Genomic DNA, 21,754 nt, shown 5'->3' with positions numbered 1-21,754 from the left:
GTAACAAATGGTAAGCTTTCATTCTTTTTTTATGGCTGAGTAATATTCCATGGTATATATGTCCCACCACATCTTCTTTATACATTTGTCTTTTGACTGTAGTTTTTAATCCATTTCTATTTAAAGTACTTATTGAATATAGTTATAACCATTTTACTGTTTTCTGATGGTTTTGTACTTATTTTCTGTCCTTTTCATGTTCTCTTGCTTTCTTCTCCTGATTTTATGACTTTCTATGGGAAATTATGTCTTTGGATTCCTTTCTTTTTATTTTTTGCAAATCTCTTGTGGATTTTTGGTTTGTGCTTACCATGTGTTCATATATACCAAGCTGTGCTTATAGCAGTCTGTTTTAAGTTAATGGTCAACACATAACATTTTACTCACCCCTTCCATGTTTATGTTTTTGTCATTGTTAATTTCTTTTGTGTGAGTTTATATGTATTCCTTAATTTCCTGTTATAATTATACATGATCTTTTAACTTTCGAACTAGCTTTAGTGTTGGTTGTCCCACTGTTTTCATTATCTGTTTGCCTTTGTCAGTGAGGATTTTTTTCTCCACAGTATTTTCTTATTCATATATTTCTTTCTTCTTCTTAAAGAAGTCCCTTTAACATTTATTGTAATACTGGTTTGGTGATGATGAACTCCTTTAGCTTTTTCTTATCTGGGAAACTCTTCATCTCTCCTTCAGTTCTAAAAGAGAGCCTTTCTGAGTAGAGTTGTCTTGGTTATAGGTCCTTGTTTTTCATCATTTTGAATAAATTTGTGCCAGTCCCCTCTGGTCTGCAAAGTTGCTGTTGAGAAGTCAGCTGACACTCTTAAAGGAGCTCCCTTTAGGTAACTAACTGTTTTTCTCTTATTGCATTTAAGATTCTCTCTTTGTATTTAACTTTTGGCACCTTAATTATTATGTGTCTTTGTATGGGCTTATTTGAGTTCACCTTGTATTAGGACTCTTTGCACTTCCTGGACTTACATGTCTTATTTGCCAAGTTAGGGAACTTTTCAGTTTCATTTTTTTCAGTTTTATTTTTCCAGTTTTATTCCCTTGCTCTCTCTTTTCTCCTTTGGTACCCCTATGATGTGAACGTTGGTACATTTGATGTTGTCCCAAGAGCCCTTAAACTATTCTCATTTTTAAAATTTTTTTCTTTTTGCTATTTTGATTGGGTGTTTTCTGCTACCTTGTCTTCCATATCACTGATTTGATCCTCTACTTCATCTAATCTGTTGTTGATTCCATTGAACATATTATTCATTTTGGTATTGGTATTCTTTTTACTGGTTCTTTCTTATGTTTTCTATCTCCTTTTTTACGATTTCTGTCTCTGTTGAAGCACTCACTGAGGTCATCTGTTCTTCCCTTAAGTTCCTTGAGCATCTTCATAACCAGTGCTTTGAACTCTGCATCTGGTAGATTGTTTGCCTCTATTTTGTTTAGCTTCTTTTCTGGAGTTTTGTCCTGTTCCTTCATTTGGAACATGTTTCTGTGTCTCCTCATTTTTGGTGCCCTCCTGTGTCTGTTTCTGTGTATTAGGTAGATCTGCTCCATCTCTAAGTTTTGGCAGAGTGGCCTTATGTAGTAGGTGTCCTGTGTGGTCCAGTGGCACAGTTTCCCTGTTCACCTGAGCTGGGTGCTCCAGGGGCGCCCTTGTGTGGTTTGTATGCTCTCATAGTTAAGCCATGATTGCTGTTGGTGTGTCAGTGGGCGGAATTATCAGAGCAGGATTTACTTTAGTGGGGTTCTGGTGCCTACTAAATCTGCCCCTTAGGGGTATCATTTGTGGAGCCAAATGGATGGTGCTTGGGTATGGTCTGAAGCTGGCCAACAGTGTGTTGGGTCTGGGGCCTCTTGGGAGGGAGTTCAGTACTGCCAAGTTCAACCTCTTCCTGTGTCCAGCCATGCTCATCTGCTAGGAGCTGCACAGTATTCTGCAGTAGGTAGCTGCCTTTTCTGGGCTTTGAGGCTCCTTGAAGTGGTGATGCTGTGAACAGAGCCTACCTGCTACTAGTGTTGGGCTGGGGCCACTAAGCAAGAGGTAGGTATGGGGCACGCTGAGGCCAGCCACTGCTTATTTGGGGTTTGTGGACATCTGAGAGATTTTAGGAAAGTCCACAGCACAGGCCCAGGCAGGGTACTATAATTGGGTGGAGCAGGGTCTCAGTGAGCAGTGTTATTTAGGTTGATGGGCATTCAGATTTGGGAGAGGACTTGAAGAAAGGAGCAGTGGCGAAGAAAGGAGCAGTGGCACCTGTAGTTACTTTAGTCTGGAAGAGAGCTGCCCCTCCAGCCCTTGCCCTGCAGGCACAGAGTTCAGTTCTTCCCCATATGTCCTTTGTGCTTTCTGAGCTACTGTCCCCTCTCTGGAGCTTAGAGTGAGTGTGGGCATGTGAGTTTGTGCTTAGGCTCTTTAAGGTGATGCCTGGGTCTACAGCAGTCTCACCTGGATTGAGTTCCTGCTAATTTTCACAGCCAGCTGTTGTGGGAACTCCCCTTCCCAGCACTAGTGGTCCAGGATGGGGAGCCTGGTGTGGGCTGGGACCACTCACTCTTCAGTGGGGACCTCCACAGGCAAGATACACTTCTGATTCTTCACTGACACACTTCGGCTTGGGACCAGCCCTTTTTCTTCTCTGCCCCTCCTACCAGCCTCGACTTGGCATCTCCTTTATATCTTTATCTATTAGGACTTTTTCCAGCCAGTTTTCAGGAGGTTATTACATAATTTAGTCGTAATTTTGATGTGGTGGGAGGAGGCAAGCATGGCATTTACCTATTTTGCCATCTTGACCATAATGGTGGCTTTATAAATCTCTCCTTGCAATTCTGTCCGTCTGGTTCACATCATTAAGCACATACATATTAAGAATTGTTATGTCATCTTAGTGAGTTGACCCCTTTAACAGTATTTAATGCCCGTCTCTGTCCCTGATAGTTTCCCATGCTCTGAAGTCTGTCTGAAAGGAGCATAGTAGCTCTGCTTTCTCTTACTAGTGTTATCAGGGTATGTCTTTTTTTATTCCATATACTTTTCATTTCCACGTGTCTTTTTATTTGCAGCGGGTTTCTTGTAGACAATATAGATTTGGTTCTCTTTTTTTCCACACTCCGATCGTTTCTTTTAATTTGTATATTTTGATCACTCACATTTAAAGTAAATGTTTGTTTTTCACACTCTCTCTTTTCTCATTTTTTGCTTTCTCATTTTAATTGAGCATTAAAATTGAGCATATTATTCTATTTCCCCTCACTCTCATTGTATAAATTATACTTTTTTTTAAAAAAAGATTTTTAAAAATTTTTTTGAGAGAGATGGGGAAGGGGGAAGAAAGGGAGGGAGGGAAACATCAGTGTATTGTTGTTGCCTCTAGCACACCCCACACTGGTTATATGGCCTGCAGCCCAGGCATGTGCCCTGACTGGGAATCAAACCGGCAATGCTTTGGTTCATGCAGGCCAGCGCTCAATCCACTGAGCTACACCAGCCAGGGCCCAATTATACTTTTTAAAAAAAGTCAGTGGTTGCCAAGAATCATTAGTATACACTTAAAACCAATCAAGTCCATATTCAAGTAACACTGCCCGACTTCAAGGGCAGTACAGGCCCCTTACAGCAATATTTTCGATGTCTCCCTCCCATTCCTCCTACTTCTGCTGTCATTCACTTCACTTATCCACAAGATGCAGTCACTGAATACATTGTCGTTATTTAAACAAGATGGTATCCTTTAGATCAATTTAGAATAACAAATGGAAAAGATTTGTTTTACCTTTATTTATTTCTTCTCTAATGCTCTTGTTTATGTTGTATGGATGCAGTTTCTGACCAAAACATTTCCCTTCACATATCACCATTTTAATGCAGAGTTCCCTGTGGGTCCCTTTCTGAAGCTGTGTCACCAGCCTGTGGGAATGTCCAGTTGATATTTAAACAAGAGTATTCATCACAGTGCTGCCAGATCCTCTGATGAGCACCGTTTACCCAAGGATTAAGAGAAAACCCCAGCTGTAGAATGTTAAAGTTTAGCCCAGCTTCCCATGCAGGACTGTGCCAGCCATGACAGAGGCTGGGGTGGTGACCAGTTCCCACTGATGGACAGAGGGTCCCTGCCCTACTCCCCAGCCGCCTATGCGCTTGCCCACATCTGACTTCGGCAAATCTGCAAGTCCCGTCTACTCTGTGAAGTAACAGTAGCCCCTTCTCAGCCCCCAGCCTTGCCCTGTTTTGCCTGCTCCTGACCCAGACAGTCCAGTGACAGCTTGTCCAAAGTCCAACACCAAACAGATGCTTTCACCATCCGCTCAAAATCCATGCTAGGAATGGGCAGCTCTCAGCAGCAGCTAAATCAGCTAGGCATCAGGGTCTCAGGTAGGGCCTGGACTTTTTAGAACATTGAGCATGTTCGCTGAGCAGGGCTTGAACAAATTCAGAGTATGACCCTGTGAGTCAGTCACTCACTGAGAACTAACCACATCTGTACACCTGCTCTGGCGGAAGCCTTTAAGTGCTCCCAGGAAAGAGCCTCCAGGAAGGGTGGCACTTACTCCACTCCACTCCACCCCACTCCACTCGGGTCACCAGGCCTTCTCACTCCCAAACACCAGCTCCCATAGTATTTGCTGGAGTGAAAACGTTTTTGCAACATTGATTTCATCTTGCTTGCATCGCTCACCAGTTCTTTATATATTGTGTGTTAATGGGTGATGATCTTGCTTGCCGCCGTGGGAATTAATGCAGCAAGTACACACACTTCTCCCTGGATAGTGGTGGCAAAGTCTTGTCAGAACCAGGTTTTGGTCTCTAATAAGAAGACAAAGGTTCTAGGCCCAACTTCTTTCAGTCAGCCAAAAAGCTGGGGAGTAGTGTGTTGCAGAGACTTAAAAGCCACTGAAGGAAATTTTAAACCTGGCCGACAGTGCTGGGAACAGCAGGCTGTCCAGAGCATGCAGCATCTACGTGCCCCTGCTGGTCAGTGAGAAAGCACTGAAGTGCTTCCAACAGGACCCTCTGAAAGAACCTTCTTAAAAAGATGTTTTAATAAATATGTGATAGACCTTTCCCAAACCTAATTGTAAATGATTTCTGTAAATTAGACAAGGACAAGATAAAGGCTTTTCATAGCAAATCGCAGTCAAGCAATGCATATAGTGACACACTCATCAAACTCTAAACAAAAATTGCTTTTTTTCCTGATGCTTACTTATTTAAGTGAATGTTCTAGATAATAACAGCTTCATAGTGTACTTACCAGTCATCCCTGGAATTCGCTTAGGGTAGCCAGAAGGGATTTCCATCCATGAATAGATCACAGATGAAATAAATTTCCTCTGCTCATGCTCTAATTGGAAGGAAATTGCTTAAGTCTGTAACACCCAATGATATGCTGGGGTAAAAAGGAACTCTGGTTAATAGGTGTCTTCTCTTTTATTAATTCTTTTAGCAGACACTTGCCAAGTACTGCTGTGAGCCGGACTCTCTGCTGGGCACTCAGGCCCGGGGGACGGGAGCCACACACCTTGGCCTCCTTGCTCGTGCCTTTGCCTACTCTAAATTAGTCGGCATTCCTTTCTGCCTGTGTTATAAGCCCTTACTACACCATAATAGGACTTTAATTTCCACCCCTTTAACTTGATTAGATTTGCAAGGACAGTCAAAGAATTGTCAAAATCAAGATCTCTTGTTTTTATTTTCAGAAAGTCATTCAAGTATACATTGCATGAATGTATTTTTAATAAATCAAGTCTACTTAGTTCTCATAATTCTGTTTTATTTTCTACAGATACATTTCCTTCTAATGCTTGCTCTAGTGGGGAGTAAAATTCTTCCCCACAGCAGATAGTGGGAAGGATGACAGGAGATGTAGGTCACATCTTACTTGATTTCCAAATGTCTGATTTCACCAGTTTTCAACAAGGATGGTCTGTGATTTGACAGCATATCTACAGTGCTTCACATTCCAAGAAAATTAGACCATCTCAGTCTCCTGCTTACAATTAGTCACTGGCTTCTCATCCTTCCAAGACCAAGTCTAAAATCCTCAGCAAGACCCTGGATAATCACAGTCTGTTAACTTTAGAGCCATTTCACCTGCCTGTCCTTCATGCCTGTCAAGCATCTAGCCTCACCGCGGGATACAGTGTAGGCCTGCACCCCCAGCCCCTCCTGCAGCCCTGTCTCAGGTCCCTTCTTTTATAAAGCCTTTCCTAACCCTAAAGCCCACCTAGTAGGCCTCTCTTCTGCACCTCTGAAGGGTCTTTTCCATTTCTCAATTTAGCATTTATTTTATGCTATTTTTAGTAGACTACTTTTCAGAGTAGTTTTAGGTTTACAGCAAAATTAAGCAGGAGATGCAGAGATTTCCCATATTTTCCCTGCCCCCTCACATGCCTAGCCTTTCATATTATCAACTCCCCCCACCAGAACTGTACATTTATTACAATAGATAAACCTATTCTGACACATCCCAATTGTCCAAAGGTCATAATTTACATTAAGGATCACTGTTGGCGTCACCCTTTCTTGGGGTTTAAACAAACGTATGATATGTATACAACATTATACTATCGTACAGAATAGTTCCACTGACCTAAAAACCCTCTGCGCTCCACCTATTCATTATTCCCGCTCCTTTAACACCTGGCAGACATTGTTCTTTTTACTGTTTGTATAGTTTTGCTTTTTTCAGAATGTTATATAGTTGGAATAAGCTTTTTAAAACTGCCTTCTTTAACTAAGCAATATGCATTTAAGTTTTCTTCATGTCTTTACATGGCTTGACAGCTCATTTCTAGTGCTGAAAGGTACTCTGTTGCCTGGGTGGACCACAGTTTGTTTATTCATTCACCTACTGAAGGACATCATGGTTGCTCCCAAGTTTTATCAGTTGTGACTAAAATTGCTATAAGCATCTATATACAGGTGTTTGTGTGAACCTAAGTTTTCAACTCATTTGGGTGAATACCAAGGAGCGTAATTGCTGGATCATAGGGTAAGATTATATTTGATTTTATAAGAAACCACCAAACTACCTTCCAAAGTAGCTAGCTGTACTGTTACCAGATGGGGGGGCCTGGGCCTGAGTGGGTCTGCCTGGGGCCCGCCAGTAGTGTGTAGTCTCCTGGCTTCATGTAGGAAAGATTTCACAGTGTGAGTCTAGGTGATTTTGAGTGTTTATTAAAGCCGGGGGCAGAGAAACAAGGAAAGGCTCAGCACAGAAGAAGCAACAGGGGACTCTAGGCTGGGCTGCCTTAGCTCACTGAGAAGTTATTGGAGACAGGTTCAGGGCATTAGCCTGGGATGAGCTGCTGCCGCCCATGTCTCCCCTGATTGCAAGTCCTGGGGTCCCTTAGAGTTTAAGAGATGTGTGCCTGTGAGGGAAGAGGGGAAAGGGAAGAAGAGATGGCATGGGCTGCTCCTCAAAAGGACAGCACTCTGGGGCCTTTGTCTTGAGGCTTTTATCTCTCTCTTGCTACAGGGAATCTTAGGGGAGGTCTAAGAGGAAGGTTTCAGCAGAATATTAGTCAGTTTCCCAGATGTGCTCTTTCAGGGTCATGGTGTCCGCTGATTGGCCAGGGCCAGAACAGAGGGTTGTTAGACGTTGCAGTTGGTCCCAGATGTCGCCCACCTGGTTTTGCTGTTTTTCTGGGTCTATAGCTGAAACACAACTGAGGCCTGGACATTATCTCTAGGGAGGTGACCTTCTGTATCTGACTGTGAATCGCTTGCCCATTTTGTTCAGCTGTCTCAGTTCCCGTATTCCACTTGTCCTGGACTGTCTCAGTACCTTTTTTCATCCCCACCAGCAATGAGTGAGAGTTCCTGTTACCCACATCCTCACCAGCATTTGATGTTGTCTGTGTTCTGGATTTGGGCCATTCTAATAGGTGGGGAGTGGTATGTAATTGTTTTAATTTACATTTCCCTGATGACACACGATGTTAGACACTTTTTCATATGCTTATTTCCCATCAGTATATTTTTTTTTGGTGTCTGTTAAGGTCTTTGGTCCATTTTTTAATTAGGTTTTTGTTGTTATTGTTTTAAGAGAGAGAGGGTAAGGGAAGGATAAAGAGAGGGAGAGAAGCATTGATGTGAGAGACATTTATTCATTGCCTCTCATACATGCCCCAGCCGGGAACCAAACCAGCAACCTAGGCACATGCCCTGACTGAGAATCGAACACACAGCCTCTTGGTTTGCGGGAAGTCGCCCAACCAACTGAGCCACACTGGTCAGGGCCGTATTCTTAGTCTTGACTTTTAAAAGTTTATTGTAGCGCTGTTGTAGCCCTAATGTAGTCTATTGTAGGCCAGTGTGGGTCAGTTGGGACATCATCACATAGACTGGAAGGTTGTAGGTTGTGAGTGTGGTCCCCGGTTGGACCACATACAAGAGGCAGCCTGTCTCAGTGTCTCTCTCTCCCATCAAGGTTCCTCTCCCTCTCTCTTTCCTTCCCTTATTCTCTCTCTATAAAGTCGGTGGGTGTGTCCTCGGGTAGAGGTAAAAAAAATTATATACTTTCAATAATCTGTCCTTTAACAGATATGTCTTTTGCAAATATTTTCTCCCATATTTGAAGATATTTTTGCTCATTATTTATCTGTTTTCCCAAGATGGTAGAGGCTGTGACATAAGGATCGTGGCATTCATTTTTATGTGTCCAGTGCTGCACGTATGTCCCACACCAGGCAGCATTGTGTACATATTTGTTTTTGGAAACAGAAATCACAGAAGCGGGAGTAAAAAAGGAATAGGAAACCAGAGAAATCACAGATTCGGAGATACTAACAAAACAATAAGAATATTTCTTTTCACTTATCAAAGAAGTGGAAAACAAGATAAGGAATTTCATTGTGCCTGTTGCGGAGGTGAATACGTAAAGTGAGAACAGCAGGCAGTGCAGCGAAAGTGGCACTTTGTGAGTGGACGGTAGTAGTGTGAACCAGAAAGACCTTGTGGGAAACACCTTCTGGAAGGGTGATTCACTCTTGGGCATAGTAATTCTACTTCTAGGAATCTATCCTAAGGAACGGGTCGCAGTACAGAAAAGGCCTTAAGTAGAAAGATATCTATTGCCTAACCACTAAAGGAATTTGGAGACATAAATTTCGTATACGAAGTGTGGTTGAGGAACTAGGAGGTATCACCTAAATGGACTATCAATAAGATAGATCAAACTATTTTTTACAAGAGCTATATAGCATCCTAAAAGGTAGAATGTTTTGTGTATAATGATTTCAATACGTGCACATCTGGGAAAAGAGTAGAAAAGATGAGGTGAAAATGAAAACACTTGGTTAGGAAGTGATATGGGCAGGTTTTAAAACTTTTTTTTAAAGATTTTATTTATTTATCTTTAGAGGGGAGGGGAAGGAGAGAGGGAGAGAAACATCAATGTATGGTTGCCTTTCGTGCCTCCCCTGCTGGGAACTGGCCCACAGGTAATCGGCCTGCAACCCAGGTATGTGCCCTGACTGGGAATCGAACTGCGATTGTCTGGTTCGCAGGCCCGCACTCAATCCACTGAGCTACAACAGCCAGGGCTTAAAACTTATTTTTTATTGTTATAATTGTGATTATTCAATAAATGTAAGTTATAAAAATCTTAGGAATGTTTATATAAACTCATAAGTGATCAAAAGTTCTGAGGCACTTGGATACCATGTATGTCCTGAGGAGCAAAGAGAAGCTGGGGGGGCAGACCCCACCTCTGAGACTGGCTGTGCTTTCTTTTACTTGGGCCTAGGCACTGTGGTCGGTGTGGACGAGAACACTGCTTTCTCATGGCCTACATGTGACCTGTGTGGCAACGAGAGATTGGAACAGAGTCCAGAAGACAGGTAAGGGGACAGTGACTGGCCTGAAAGACCCAAGGGCAACAGCAACCCCCAGGCCCCGGATTCCTACCGCCTTACTGCCTCAGGCCAGCTTCCACTGCACCAAGGGCCAGGCATGAGCTCTGAGAGCAAAGCCAAGTCCACTGAGCTGCAAGGAGCGCACCTCTTGATGTGCACCAAGACGCTGTGGTGCACATCACCACCTAACAGTGTATTTTCTTCATAACGTGGATTTTGGCTGTTCCTTGCAGCTCCTGTCATGAAAGAGAAAAGAGCCAGGTTTTGTCCTTAGCTTGCTTATTATTGAGAGAAAAGAGAAACGCTCCAGGTAAACATGAATAAATAAAACTAAGTTGGTAACTGTACAGCGTGTCCTTTGCAGGGGCACAGGTTTTTCCAGATACCAATGAACAGCTACATAAGCAGACACTGCTTCCCTGCAAGTGTTACTGCACCCACTCCCTAGGGGCCTGGGGTCTGAGGCTGGGTGTAGAGTCAGTTCTCTGAGTCAGTTCTCTGGCCCCCCAAGTTGACTGTATCACATGATGAATAGAAAGGGGCTCATTACTTTTCTGCTGCGTAAGAAGCAAAGGGCAGGTGTCTCCTTGATGCCTCCTGGGTTGATGGCATTATGTGTAAACGATTTATCCCTGGATTGTATTTAAGAAACAAGAGCAGTGTAAATCATAGGTTTACTTGATGGTAAGAAGGACCATAGATACTGATGATTAAAAGCAGGTTTTCCTGTTCCGGCAAATAGGAATCCCTGACTTCTTCTCGTCTGACAGAGGGCTTCCCTTTGCTTCATGGGATGTTAGCTGTCATCCTCTGTGCTCAGCCTGAACGAGGCTCCCTTGCCTTAGGGTCCCTTCCCAGGTGTTACATGCCCACCAAGCCATTAGTCAGAAGCTGAAGGAGTTGATGCTTATCCCTCAGAATAGGCTGAACCTTGGGCTTCTTCCGGCCTATTTAAAGAACTTGGCCTTTGAAAGTAAATCCCATTTTCTACCTCAGCAATCATTCGTGTTTAGAATAATGCCTGTCTACTGTTAGATTCTTCTGATTTGTGGATTTTCGCATCTTACCTTCCCTGTGTGTTTCCAAACAACAGAGGCACCTTTTCCTGTGCAGTCTGCTGCCGTGTGGTCGCTTGCCCTCTTCTGAAAAGACACCTCCAGGTCTTTCTGGACTGCCCCTCACGACCCCAGTGGACAGTGAGGGTCAAGGTAGGAGCTGATCCAGGAGCCCATGTGCATCCCATGTCCACTGCATGGAGCCACTTGGACTCACTGGCTGGGATACTGAGCATCTGTTGCTCTTTCCCTGGGTGAAGGGGAAAAAAAGGTGAAGGACTCATCCTCAGGAACACAAACTTTTTATGTCTGTGACTTTAAAAGTCACGTTTGACTTAAGGCTTTGAGATTAGAGCTACTAACGAGAAGACAGGTGGTTCATATTTAACATACTAATTTCAGGACATGAGTGTTTGTAGCATGAGCACTTACACAGCAGCGGGATTTTTGAACCCAGCCCTCTTCTGTTGTTGCAGCTGACGCAGAGCAGTATCTCTTCACTCCTGAGGTTTGCCGCCTGTGAGGATGGGGTAAGTCCAGGGACACCCAGCACAGCTGTGTGTCCTTATGCTCGTAAGCCCTAGGTTACCAGATCACCCCCCAGATGAAGACCCCTGTCCCATGTACTTTCAAGTACAATTGTCCCACAGTGTAATGGTGCACATGCTAAGTGTTTAGACCATCCTGAGACCTGAGCAAGTCCTGCTGCTGTTATTCACTGACAAACGCCCATGCCTACCAACGGGATCTTTCCTATTTGAACCTGAGGTTATTTCCTGATCATTCTTACAGTAGCTACATGAATCTGTGCCCCTGGCTTTGGATTATGATAAGACATTATTGAGATTTCAAGTTCTACTGCCATGGTTTCACATTAATGTAACAGAATTATCTGAGAAACACACATTTTTTTTTAAGTTTGGGTATTCAGAGTCTGCGTAACTGGTAACTTTACAATCATTTCTTAGGCCCAGTTTGCCTTCCCTGAGAGTTACTACAATGTAACTCAGTAAAGTGGTGTGCTCCTCCAAGAAAACCACCACCTGAGTATGGCCAAAGATAGTTTTCTTCTTCATAAGAGTCGGCCCTCATAAATGAGAGCAGTCTGTCCTTGAGAAGCCACCTGTGTCTTGTCAAAGCCATTTAGAAGCACAGGTGGCCCATGGAATTGCTGAACCCTAGACGAGTGCACTGGGGTGGTGACAGGGCACCGCTTCCCAGGCCACAAAAGGTACCTGTGACCGTGTTGGGGTCCACATCTAGGTAGAACACCTCGGCTGGCTCACAGGGTTATGGTGAAAGGGGAGGCTGATCTACAGAATCTCCGATGGGTTCCCATGGCCCAGTTCCGGCCCTGATTCCAGCCAGAATCTGAGCCTGATTTGATCCATCCTGGGAGGCTGCCTTCCCAGCACCTTGCCATCAGCTGTCCCACCCCATCCTGCACCTCAGGAGGGGCTGGCAGCTTCAGGACGTGGAGCAGCGTTTTACATTCTTTCCTGTAAACCGTGACCATCAGAGTTTGGATTAAATCGGAATGTGGCTAAATCTGTGAACAGAATCTTGAGAATCACTGGTCTGGCTATGGTTCCAGACCAGTGATTCTGGAATCACTTGGATTCAAGTTGATTTCAGGGTAGAGTCACCTGTGGAGCTAAAGCGTTTCCGGCTCCCTCCCTGAGCATGTCTGTTCAAACCAACTTGGTGACACCTGCCCCCCGCTCCAGTGCTAAACAAGGGGTTGCTGTGCCAACAGGGATTGAGGTCTAGACCTGGCTTCAGGAGGGCTTATAAACAAGTGTTCCCTAATTGTTTAAAAGGAAAATGTCAGATCACAATTGACCAAGAACTGTGCTCATTACTTTTCCTACATGTTGCTTCATTTAATCTTCCCAACATCCCAGTGTCAAAGAATCCACATTTAACTGTGAAGAAAACAAAGAGCGAAGGGCTTATCGCCACTGTTTTTGGTGGATGCAGAGACATCCCACAGAGGGAAAGTCACCCCCACAAGTGACCACCTAGCAGAGTTAGTAGCCAATCCAGATTGAGAGGTGGGGTGGGGGTAACAGACCCTTGTGTGTGTGTTTCTCCTCTTATTGAAGTTTATTTAATGGGTGACAAGTTAGCAGTACCTGTTGGCTGATTCCTTGTTGCCGCATCTGTCAGTCCCTGGAGGAAAGAGGGAGGGAAGAAAAAAGAAGGGCCTAGTGCTGGGTAAGTCTGATAGATTGGAGATTTCCAACAGGTGCTAGAGATAACAGAACTGGGTTATCAGGGAAATAACATCTGTAGAGAATGTTGGGGGAAGCGCTGGTAAAACTGCTTTAGGAGAACACATAGCAAAATGAACCAAAACCCACAACTTAAACTAAAACCAGCAACGCTTGGAGATGAAGTGCACCTCACCTGCTACTCCACACAGCAGGACGGCACAGTGCTTGCCCTGCAGTTCCGCAGGACCCTACCTGCCTCTTCGTGCCTGCACCTACCCGAGAGAGACCTGGTGCCTCCTCTAGGAAGCCTCCGGTGACAGACAGCCTTTGACCACTCTGCCTTAGGGACCCGAAGACCAGGAGGGAACCCTGATAGAAATCCTCTCTTGTTTATTTGATTTCCTTCTGATTGAGGCTGGCTTGTACCTCCCACACATTAAACTTCTCACCTGCAATGCTCTTTTGTAAAATACTGCACGAGCTCAAAAGAGCATGTGTGTGAACTTGTATGTGCACATGTGCATTGGATGAGGACACTGAGTTGTGATAGCCTCAGGTTCTAACTTTGCAGGTGTTGCATTATCAGAGCTGACACCAGAAAAATGAAGGTAAACTCCAAGCATGAGGTACATTGTAGTCAACTCCTTACCTCTACCCTGAGCTTCATTCACCGTGGATAATCAGCGCTTTACATCTGGCCAGTGTGGCTCAATTGGTTGAAGTGTCATTCGATAAACCAAAAAGTTGCAAGTTCGATTCCCATTTGGGGGCACGTAAGAGAGAGAACCGATTGATGTTTCTCTCTCACATCAATGTTTCTCTCCCTTTCTCTCCCCCTTCCTTCCCCTCCCTCAAAAATCAATAAGCATGTCTTTGGGTGAGGATTTACAAAAAGGACTTATGTGTAGACCTCAGCCATGAGTTTTCCAGTCTGGATTCTGTCCGTTTTCTGGGTGAGAAGCACATTTGCCAAAATCCAAAGAATTGCATTAGGATTTTCTATGAGAACCGTAACTCCATTGCCTTGAACAAGGCACTGCTTCTGGTTAGGAAACGTGAGTGTTAAGTTCTGTGCCTTCATTTTACTGTGGTCTCACTACAGAAGTGAAAACAATGGAATTGGCTGTTGTTGTACATGTCAGTTCTCAAAGGTAACATGACAGTGATACAAAACTCAGAGTTTGTTTCCTTGGCTTTAGGAAAAGTTAAAGGAAAATATATTCTGCCTTTTAAAAAGAGAAGCACATTTGCACATAGGCACATACACATTTCTGTGAGAGTACACATGGTGGTTGTGGTGGTTTTAATTTCCACCAAATATACACCAGTTATAATTTAATCTGTTTATAAATTATAGTAGTCATTATTGAAGACTGTAGCCACCAAACATGGCATTTTTAAAAGTGATTTTGCTGACTTTGTTCAAGTCAGAATTCCATACTTTTACCCCAAGTAAACATGCAAGGCCAACTAAAATGGTAAGGGACCAGAAAGAAGCTCGCTGTCCTATCTCAGTCTTCCCACCCCTGAAGGGTGACCTTTCACTATGCATCACCTTGTGCCCTCTCTTCAGACTGGCAGCCTTGCAACTCTGTCCTGTTCACTGCCATTTCTTCACTGAGATCCCCATCGTGGGCTCATAGTAAACCCTCAGTGAATGATCAAGGGCGTGGACCATAATGTTGACATCTATGTCCCATGTGATCCCAAGCTGCAGGAAGGCCTTGCCTACCACTATCAAGTTAGATACTTTTAGTTCCATCATTTCACCTGTCTTGACCAGGAACTCTCACTCCCTATGACTCCATTAAACTACTCTGTTGACCTTACACTAACTTTTTGTACTAGGCAACCAAAACTTTTTTTTTGAGAGAGAGAAAGAGAAACATCAATTGGTTGTTCTACTTACTTATGCAAAAACCATTGGTTGATTTTTATATGTGCTCTGACCAGGGATTGAACCCGCAACCTTGGCATATCAGGACAATGCTCTAACAAACTGAGCAACCCAAACTCCACAAATCACATTGAATAGGTATTTCACACCATGCATGCCTGTCGTACAGACAGGAAAATGAAAGTATCCCAGTGAGTTGATGTTAGAGCGGTGTTCACACCCCAGACTGCATGCTGATATTTATTGCTTCAAATAAACCATCTCAAACCTTGGTGGTTTCCCCACTTACCTGTACACATACCTTCAGTTTGGACAGGGCTCTACCAGGACAGCTCATCTCTGCTACAGTGGCATCAACTGGTGCCCCAAAGACTGGGCTGGAGTTACAGAAGGTCTTCAGACCCCAGCTAAATGTGCTCAGACCTGCCCAGGCTCTGACCAGCCACCCACACAGCCTCGACCCCCTCACAGCATGTGGCTGGGTCACAAAAGAGGCAGGCAGAAGAAGCTGGGCACCTTTCTTTACCAAACTTGAGATGTACCCACTGTCCTGTCTGCTGCACTCTTTTCATGAGAAGCCAGTCGCTGAGTCCAGCCTAGACCTAATATGTATATGTTCAGCACATATTGAACAAAGCTATTGTAGAGATTCCTCAAGGGTCTTGCTCAGAGAAGTGAGATATACTCCTGATATTACTCTGCAAGTGGCAGCAAAGGAGTTTCTCAAAGATCACATTACTTCTAGGGCTTCAGTCTCCCATAAGCCCAGGGATGTCATTTTACCCAATGCAGCCTCTTTATTTTCAGCCCCACCACCACCTGAGAAAGAAAATGTTCTGAGTTTTGATCTAGGGAGACTAAAGAAGGCACACTACACCTTCCTGGCCTAGTCATCTGGTACAGCTGCTGCCTGGTGCCCTGTGTCCATCTGGAGATGAAACTTGCCCAAGATAAATTAATCATCATAAGATACTCATCAAACAATGTAAATGAAAAGCTTTCTGCATACAACATAGAGGTATTTAGCTCAGTGTAACTGTAGAAGAAAGAGTATCCCATTAGGAGGGAAGTTTGGGGCAACGTACTAGAAAATCCTTTGACCAGAAGTGTCGCCAGATTGCAGAACTGTCCCAAAGGAAGTGGGAGATAGCTGCAAATAGCTGCAAGCATGATGCATGCCCAGCCCTTAGCATTCGCAAGTAATGAACATCCTTTTGTAGGTCTTTCCCCAACCTTCAGTTCCTCTCCTAGGACAGCTAGCTAAGAGATGATTATCATTACATTCCCTAACAAACATCAATAAGATATTTTAAATGTTCTTGTGTAAAAACAGGATTCAGTTATCAGAAGAAAATTATTTCCTTCACTTGCCCTATAAATGAGCTTTTTATCACAGCCCTTTTTTCCCTCCATCTCCTTACCATTGTTGTCCTCAACAATTTAAAGAGTGGAAAGTCATGGACTGGGGAAGGGCCATCTCCTCTGCTCTTTGGTGTTCTGTGGTGTTGGGAACAGAACGTGCAGGTCTAACTCTTTATGCTTTAACCAGCATGCCTTTTCTCACTGCAGAGTTATGAAGTGGAGAGTGTCATTGGAAGGAAGGTGGGGTTGTTAAATTGTTTTGTCCAGTCCATAACCACCCACCCGACCAGCTGCATTGGATTGGAGGAAATCGAGCTTCTGAGTGCAGAAAGAGCCTCCTGAGATTACCATGGGTCGTAGGAATCTGAAGATTGCAGTGTGGCTGCAAGGGTGCTGGTGGTGGTTTTTGGTAGTTACTTGTTAACTGTGTAAAAAGTGAGTATATTTTATGATCTTGAAATGGAATTTAAGATTTCTCAATGGCACATGTTAATAAAATGTTGTAAACTATAAGTCAAAACACTTTTTGTACAGTTATATATTATTACCTTTTTGCAAACTCAGGAACATAACTGTTAATGAAACTTACATAAGCTAGAAGTCTTCATTTTGTATTTATCTCAGGCAAGAATATTAATGTAGCGAGAAAAAAATTTCATTTCCAATTTTAAAGTAAATTTTACCACAATTCAACATGTTTTTCTTATACTATTTGTTCTAACATTCCCCCAAAGAATACACTGCAAAGCTTAAACCTTTGTCCTACATTGTTATATTACCGTTCTGCAATAAATGTCCAACCTAAGCATTTTGCACTTTTGTTTTTAACTTCAGTATTTGGGGGGGGGGTATTCTGGGGAACTTTTGTCAGGGCTTAAAATGTTACCCATAAAGTGTAAATAAGTTAACTAGTGTGATTATTGGTATACTGAACAGAGATATAATTAGCTCACTCTAGATAGGTCTGTTTAATCGTACTGGATACTGCGCACAAAGAACCAAGATCACAGACTAAAAGAGCAGATTGTTAACATTTGTTTTGTTGGCAGAGATCTAAATTAAATGTAGAACCATGAATTAATTAGCTTTGGACACTAAAGACTTTGTTTTCTTCTCCCTTATAATGATATAATCATAAGAGGTCATAATTAATTACATAACATAGATGTACTAGCCAAGACAAGAAAGGGTACCTAGTAACCACTTTCGGGGAAAGGAGAGGGCTTTATTTATTTATCCAGATTAAGCTTTGAAACATTACCATTACTGGCAAAATAGCCGGTTTTAAGTAGCTTTGTGGCTGTCCTTTTCATCGACGACATGACTATTTTGTATCCACACGCACTTTGAAAATCTACTTGCAGCTGTCCATGAGACAGGAAAGTGAAAGCAAAGTCCCACGAAAACCAACGATAATTCAAACATGCTTTTAGAATCATGTGAGCCATCCTTTACCCCCTCAACCCTCGAGCAGCCAACTAATGTTGGGGAGCTGTTCAGCTATTCTCTATAGGGTCCCAGATCAGCTGCAGGGCCAGTCCTCCAGCCAGTACCCTCCCCAAGTCAGGGTACTTTTTTCGGAGAAATTTGCTAGCTTTACGTGAGTCTAGTCGTACTTCGCTGATCTTAGGCAAGTTAAATAAAACATATGGAGGCAGACTTTGGCATGTTTCAAAAGCAAAGCAGACTTTCTCTTCTAAGGAACTCGGTTCCCCGTCGGGGATGACACACCTGGATCCCATACGGCCTTCCAGGTCCCGAGCTGCACACCAGGTACTGGAATGCAAGGGTGCATGCAAGGAATCACCTTAAATACAGGAATCAGGGTGGTTTAAAATGCTGCTTTATTCTTACAAATACTGTAAAAATTAATATAAAAAAAAGTGGGCATGCTTTCCTCTTATCTACAATACAAAGGGTTGTCTTAAGTCTTTTTTTTTAAACAAATGTACCTTAGCTGCATCAATAAGAGTAAGATGTAGAAAAGGCTACCATTATAAAAATAATTTAAGGGAAAATAAACATGTATAGCTTCTCTCGAAGTTCAGTGGTAGCCAAGTCCAGGCTGGAGCTTCCTTTCACTCACACGTTCCAAAGAAACTGTAGCCGGCGCCTAGTGGCTCTCGCAGCGTCCGTCGGGTATGAGGTATGGGTTGTGGTGAGTCTCCCCGCGCCCCAACCCCGGGTACCAGCGTTACCGGCAGTCCGAGGCCCCAGCTGCCGACATAAAGGAAGAGCTGGGCAGCTGTTTGAAGAACTGCCGGAGGCCAGTCAGGTCCCGCGTGAGTTGCTCCACGCGCTGGTGCAGCTTCTCGTTCTCGGCCGACAGTTCCACTAGCTTCTGCTGCATCTCCTGGTTGCGCCGCTTGGCCTTGTCCCTGCTCTTTCGCACCGCGATATTGTTGCGCTCTCGCCGCTGTCGGTACTCCGGGCTGCCGCGGTCGGGGCCCCTCTTGCCGGAGGTCTTCTCCCGGGCCTGGCTGGGCGCGGGGCTCGGCCCCGGGCTGCCCCGTGGCGGCTCCGGCGACGTGGGTGGTGTTGGCTGCCCAGCGGCCACCAGGCTCACCACGGTCTGTGCGCACGCGGCCACCTGCGCAGGCAGCAGTGAGCCAGGCGAGTCGCTGTCGCCCCAGTCCGGTTCGCGCTTCAGTGGTCGCGGGGCTGCGTTACTCGGAGTTCGTGTGAGGTTCCCCCCAGGCAGCAGCTCCAGCGGGCTCGCTGTGCCCGTCCCGCCTGTCGCGCCCGTCGCGCCCGTCGCGCCCGTCTTGTGGTTGCTGTTGAAAAGGTCGGCGAAGAGCTCGTCGTGGCACAGCTCCAGGGTGGGCACCGCAGCCATGGAGTCAATGTAGGCGCTAAAGTCTATGGCGCTCTCATCATCGTACATGGCGGGGACAGAAGCGCTCGGCTCGGTCAGGCGGGCCGGCTTGCCGGTCCTGCCAGGCTCGTAGAAGGGCGCAGGATCCGAGGGCCATAACACGCTGCGGGCTGGGCCGTCTAGGCTGAAAAGGGCAGAGCTCATGGCGGCGTCCGGCTCGGCCGTGTTCTAGCGCAGCTGTCACCTCGCTAGGTCCGGCTCCCTGCTTTTTCTAGGCCCGCTGACGCACAGGCCCCGCCCCGGCTCCAGAACCGCGGGGCTGCCCCGGGGCCCCGGGGAAGGGGAGCAGTGAGCGGCAACGCGTCCTCCTAGGAGCAGGCACCCGGTCCGGAGCCGCCCCTCGAGCCTTCCCTTGTGTCCCTCTTCCTGACTACACACCCCAGAGCTCCCCGTACCCACGCAGGAGGGGAGAGGTGTGTTTCCTCCCCGCCCACGGAGTGTGGGCCCGAGCCGTCCTGCTGGGAATGACCCTCCCTCTGCCCGCCCCCAGGGTCCTTCTCTCCTTCCTGTTTGTGGTGTTGGGAGCCTCCACGTTCTTCTGAGCCCGGAGTAAAATCAAAACCTGGACTTAGCTGTAGTGACCGGTTCCCATAGTCAGTGAGGGGGAGTCCAGGGGAGAGCGACCCGGGTAAAGGGACAGAGCTAGGAGACCTTCTCCAGACAAGACACCTCTCGGCCCCGAGGCTGGTGCTTCCTGACCCAAGGGGCAGCAGGACGGGGCCAAAGGAGGTGAAGAAGTCGAATCGTGGCGCTCGAGCTGCCGGCCACCCTAAACGCTGTTGGCTGAAGCCCGGAGTTGGCCAGGTCCAGCGGCAGTTCCTGGACCCCGCCGGGAACCAGTGGCCCCGCTCTCAGTCCACACTCAGCCATTTCTTCCAGGTCTGCGAAAGCAGTGCCATCTTGTGGCGGTAATGCTCCTTCGGTCCTGTTTTTAGTTCCAGTCTCTTGAACTTTCCAAAAAGTTCTTTTGAGTCTAAAGCACTTGGAGAAAGATAAGATTTATACTAGCAGATCTGACAGGGTATTAAGTTGCTAGCTCTGCACATTGTCAAATGCGTGAGATTTAGTATGGATTGTCTTCACTGGTTAAGTTTCCTTCAGTTTAGGGCAGGCATTTGTACTCAATTCCATTTATCAAATCACTACCCCTATGCAAACCTGGACTCCATCTCGCACCTCTTCTTGCCTTCGGCTTCTCATTCACCATACCTTGGGTCCAAACACTAAATTCTCCACAAACTCCTGCCGGAGTTTCTGCATTCAAGTCCAGAGATAATTTCCAATGATATGCTATGGGGTATTTAATAGGCTTTCTAGAAGGACAAACATACTGCTTTAGAATTACCCAGAAAGAGTACACAGTGTTGGTGCTATACCATTAATTGTCCCTTAAGAATAGAAACTAAGATAACTTACAGTGTGGGTTAATGCACACCTGGGTTAAAAGAGCCCTACTAAAATATCACTTACTAAAATTGCCCTCTATGACTTATTTTAGTCATATTAATCATTTCCTCATCTGGTTTCTCAGGAAAAAAATCATCTCACATCTTGCCAAAATTTTTTTTATTGATTTAGAGAGAGAGAAGCATCAACTTGTTCCACTTATTTATACATTCATTGGTTGCCTCTCATATGTGCCCTGACTGGAGATTGAACCCACAATCTTGGCATATCAAGACAACACTCTAACCAACTGAGCTACCTGACCAGGGCCATATTGCCAATTATTAAAGGCACAATTTTTCATGTTTTGTTGAAATCAGGATGTATGTGACAATCACCATTGGCCAAGGTGTCAGTTACAATGTTTGGTATTATTGCCTGCATATGGGTTTCAGTGGGTAGGAATGAAATCTTTAGGGATAATAGTGGAAAAGCACGCTTTTAAGAGATTCTGCATCACCAACTCTCTTGATGGATAGAGAGCAGTATTGTATATAAAACCTAAACATCAACAATACTAATTTTAAAAGTGATTCAGATCGGGCAGTGAACATGAAGAAGTCTAAGAATATCTTAAGCAGTATGTTTGGCTTATATTTTCCTGTTTACATGTGCATGAGAATGATATATTATTAAAATCATTGTCTGAAGGAGTTCTTTATATAAGTACAAAATAGTAATTTTAAGAATATGAGAGGAGCAAAGTCACTAACAATGGTGGAGTAGAGTTCTATCTCCACAATAACTACTGACAAAAACTGTCAGAATTGGCTTTGATAGAGCTCTAGAATCTGGCCAAAAACTTAATCAGAAGAAAGCATAATGAAGAAAGAATCTGCTGCATTGCAATAAGAGAGCACTGTGGCATTTTAAATTGCCTGCTTTTTGTCCCCCATTCCCCAAGTTGCTGGCAGTATGAACTCCAGGACTGCATTGCTGTTACCAGGGACAGCAATGTAGACTCCAGTTTCAGCAAACTGAGGTTGGGTGTTTGGACATGCCCAGTCACTCCCTGTCAGATCAAAGCAAGGGTAACATTTGG

The 21,754-nt window shown here is 44.8% G+C and overlaps 2 protein-coding genes and 1 long non-coding RNA gene across 7 annotated transcripts in view; 1 reads left to right on the top strand and 2 right to left on the bottom strand.

Moving 5' to 3' along the window:
- Positions 1-17,171, top strand: part of SPIDR (scaffold protein involved in DNA repair) — a 381,397-nt gene extending 364,226 nt beyond the window's left edge. For all 5 annotated transcript variants that reach the window (XM_053660950.1, XM_053660952.1, XM_053660951.1 and 2 more), the window contains 4 exons: positions 9,753-9,846; positions 10,955-11,069; positions 11,393-11,446; positions 16,599-17,171. In XM_053660950.1, coding sequence (XP_053516925.1) covers positions 9,753-9,846; positions 10,955-11,069; positions 11,393-11,446; positions 16,599-16,733 — 398 coding nt within the window. In that variant the 3' untranslated portion in view covers positions 16,734-17,171. The remainder of the gene's footprint in view (positions 1-9,752; positions 9,847-10,954; positions 11,070-11,392; positions 11,447-16,598) is intronic.
- Positions 9,844-13,031, bottom strand: LOC128626731 (uncharacterized). The gene is made up of 3 exons (XR_008390770.1): positions 11,349-13,031; positions 10,929-11,166; positions 9,844-10,097 (listed from the first exon to the last, which is right to left on the bottom strand). It is a non-coding gene; the product is annotated as an uncharacterized LOC128626731 (long non-coding RNA).
- Positions 17,172-18,212: 1,041 nt separating the features above from the next.
- On the bottom strand, positions 18,213-19,598 carry CEBPD (CCAAT enhancer binding protein delta). Its single transcript, XM_037130773.2, has one exon. The coding sequence runs from the start codon at positions 19,408-19,410 to the stop codon at positions 18,586-18,588; it is 825 nt and encodes a 274-aa protein (XP_036986668.2). The 5' UTR covers positions 19,411-19,598; the 3' UTR covers positions 18,213-18,585.
- Positions 19,599-21,754: the final 2,156 nt, after the last annotated feature.

The sequence above is a fragment of the Artibeus jamaicensis genome, unplaced genomic scaffold, assembly GCF_021234435.1.
Source record: "Artibeus jamaicensis isolate MK-2021 breed Jamaican fruit bat unplaced genomic scaffold, CSHL_Jam_final scaffold_916, whole genome shotgun sequence".
In the NCBI taxonomy this organism is placed as follows: domain Eukaryota; kingdom Metazoa; phylum Chordata; class Mammalia; order Chiroptera; family Phyllostomidae; genus Artibeus; species Artibeus jamaicensis.
Note: the sequence above shows the minus strand (reverse complement) of the source record. Positions and strands in the feature narration are given on the sequence as shown.

Coding starts and splice junctions, on each gene's coding strand:
- CEBPD (XM_037130773.2), bottom strand. CDS start 19,410: ATGAGCTCTGCCCTTTTCAGCCTAGACGGCCCAGCCCGCAGCGTGTTA.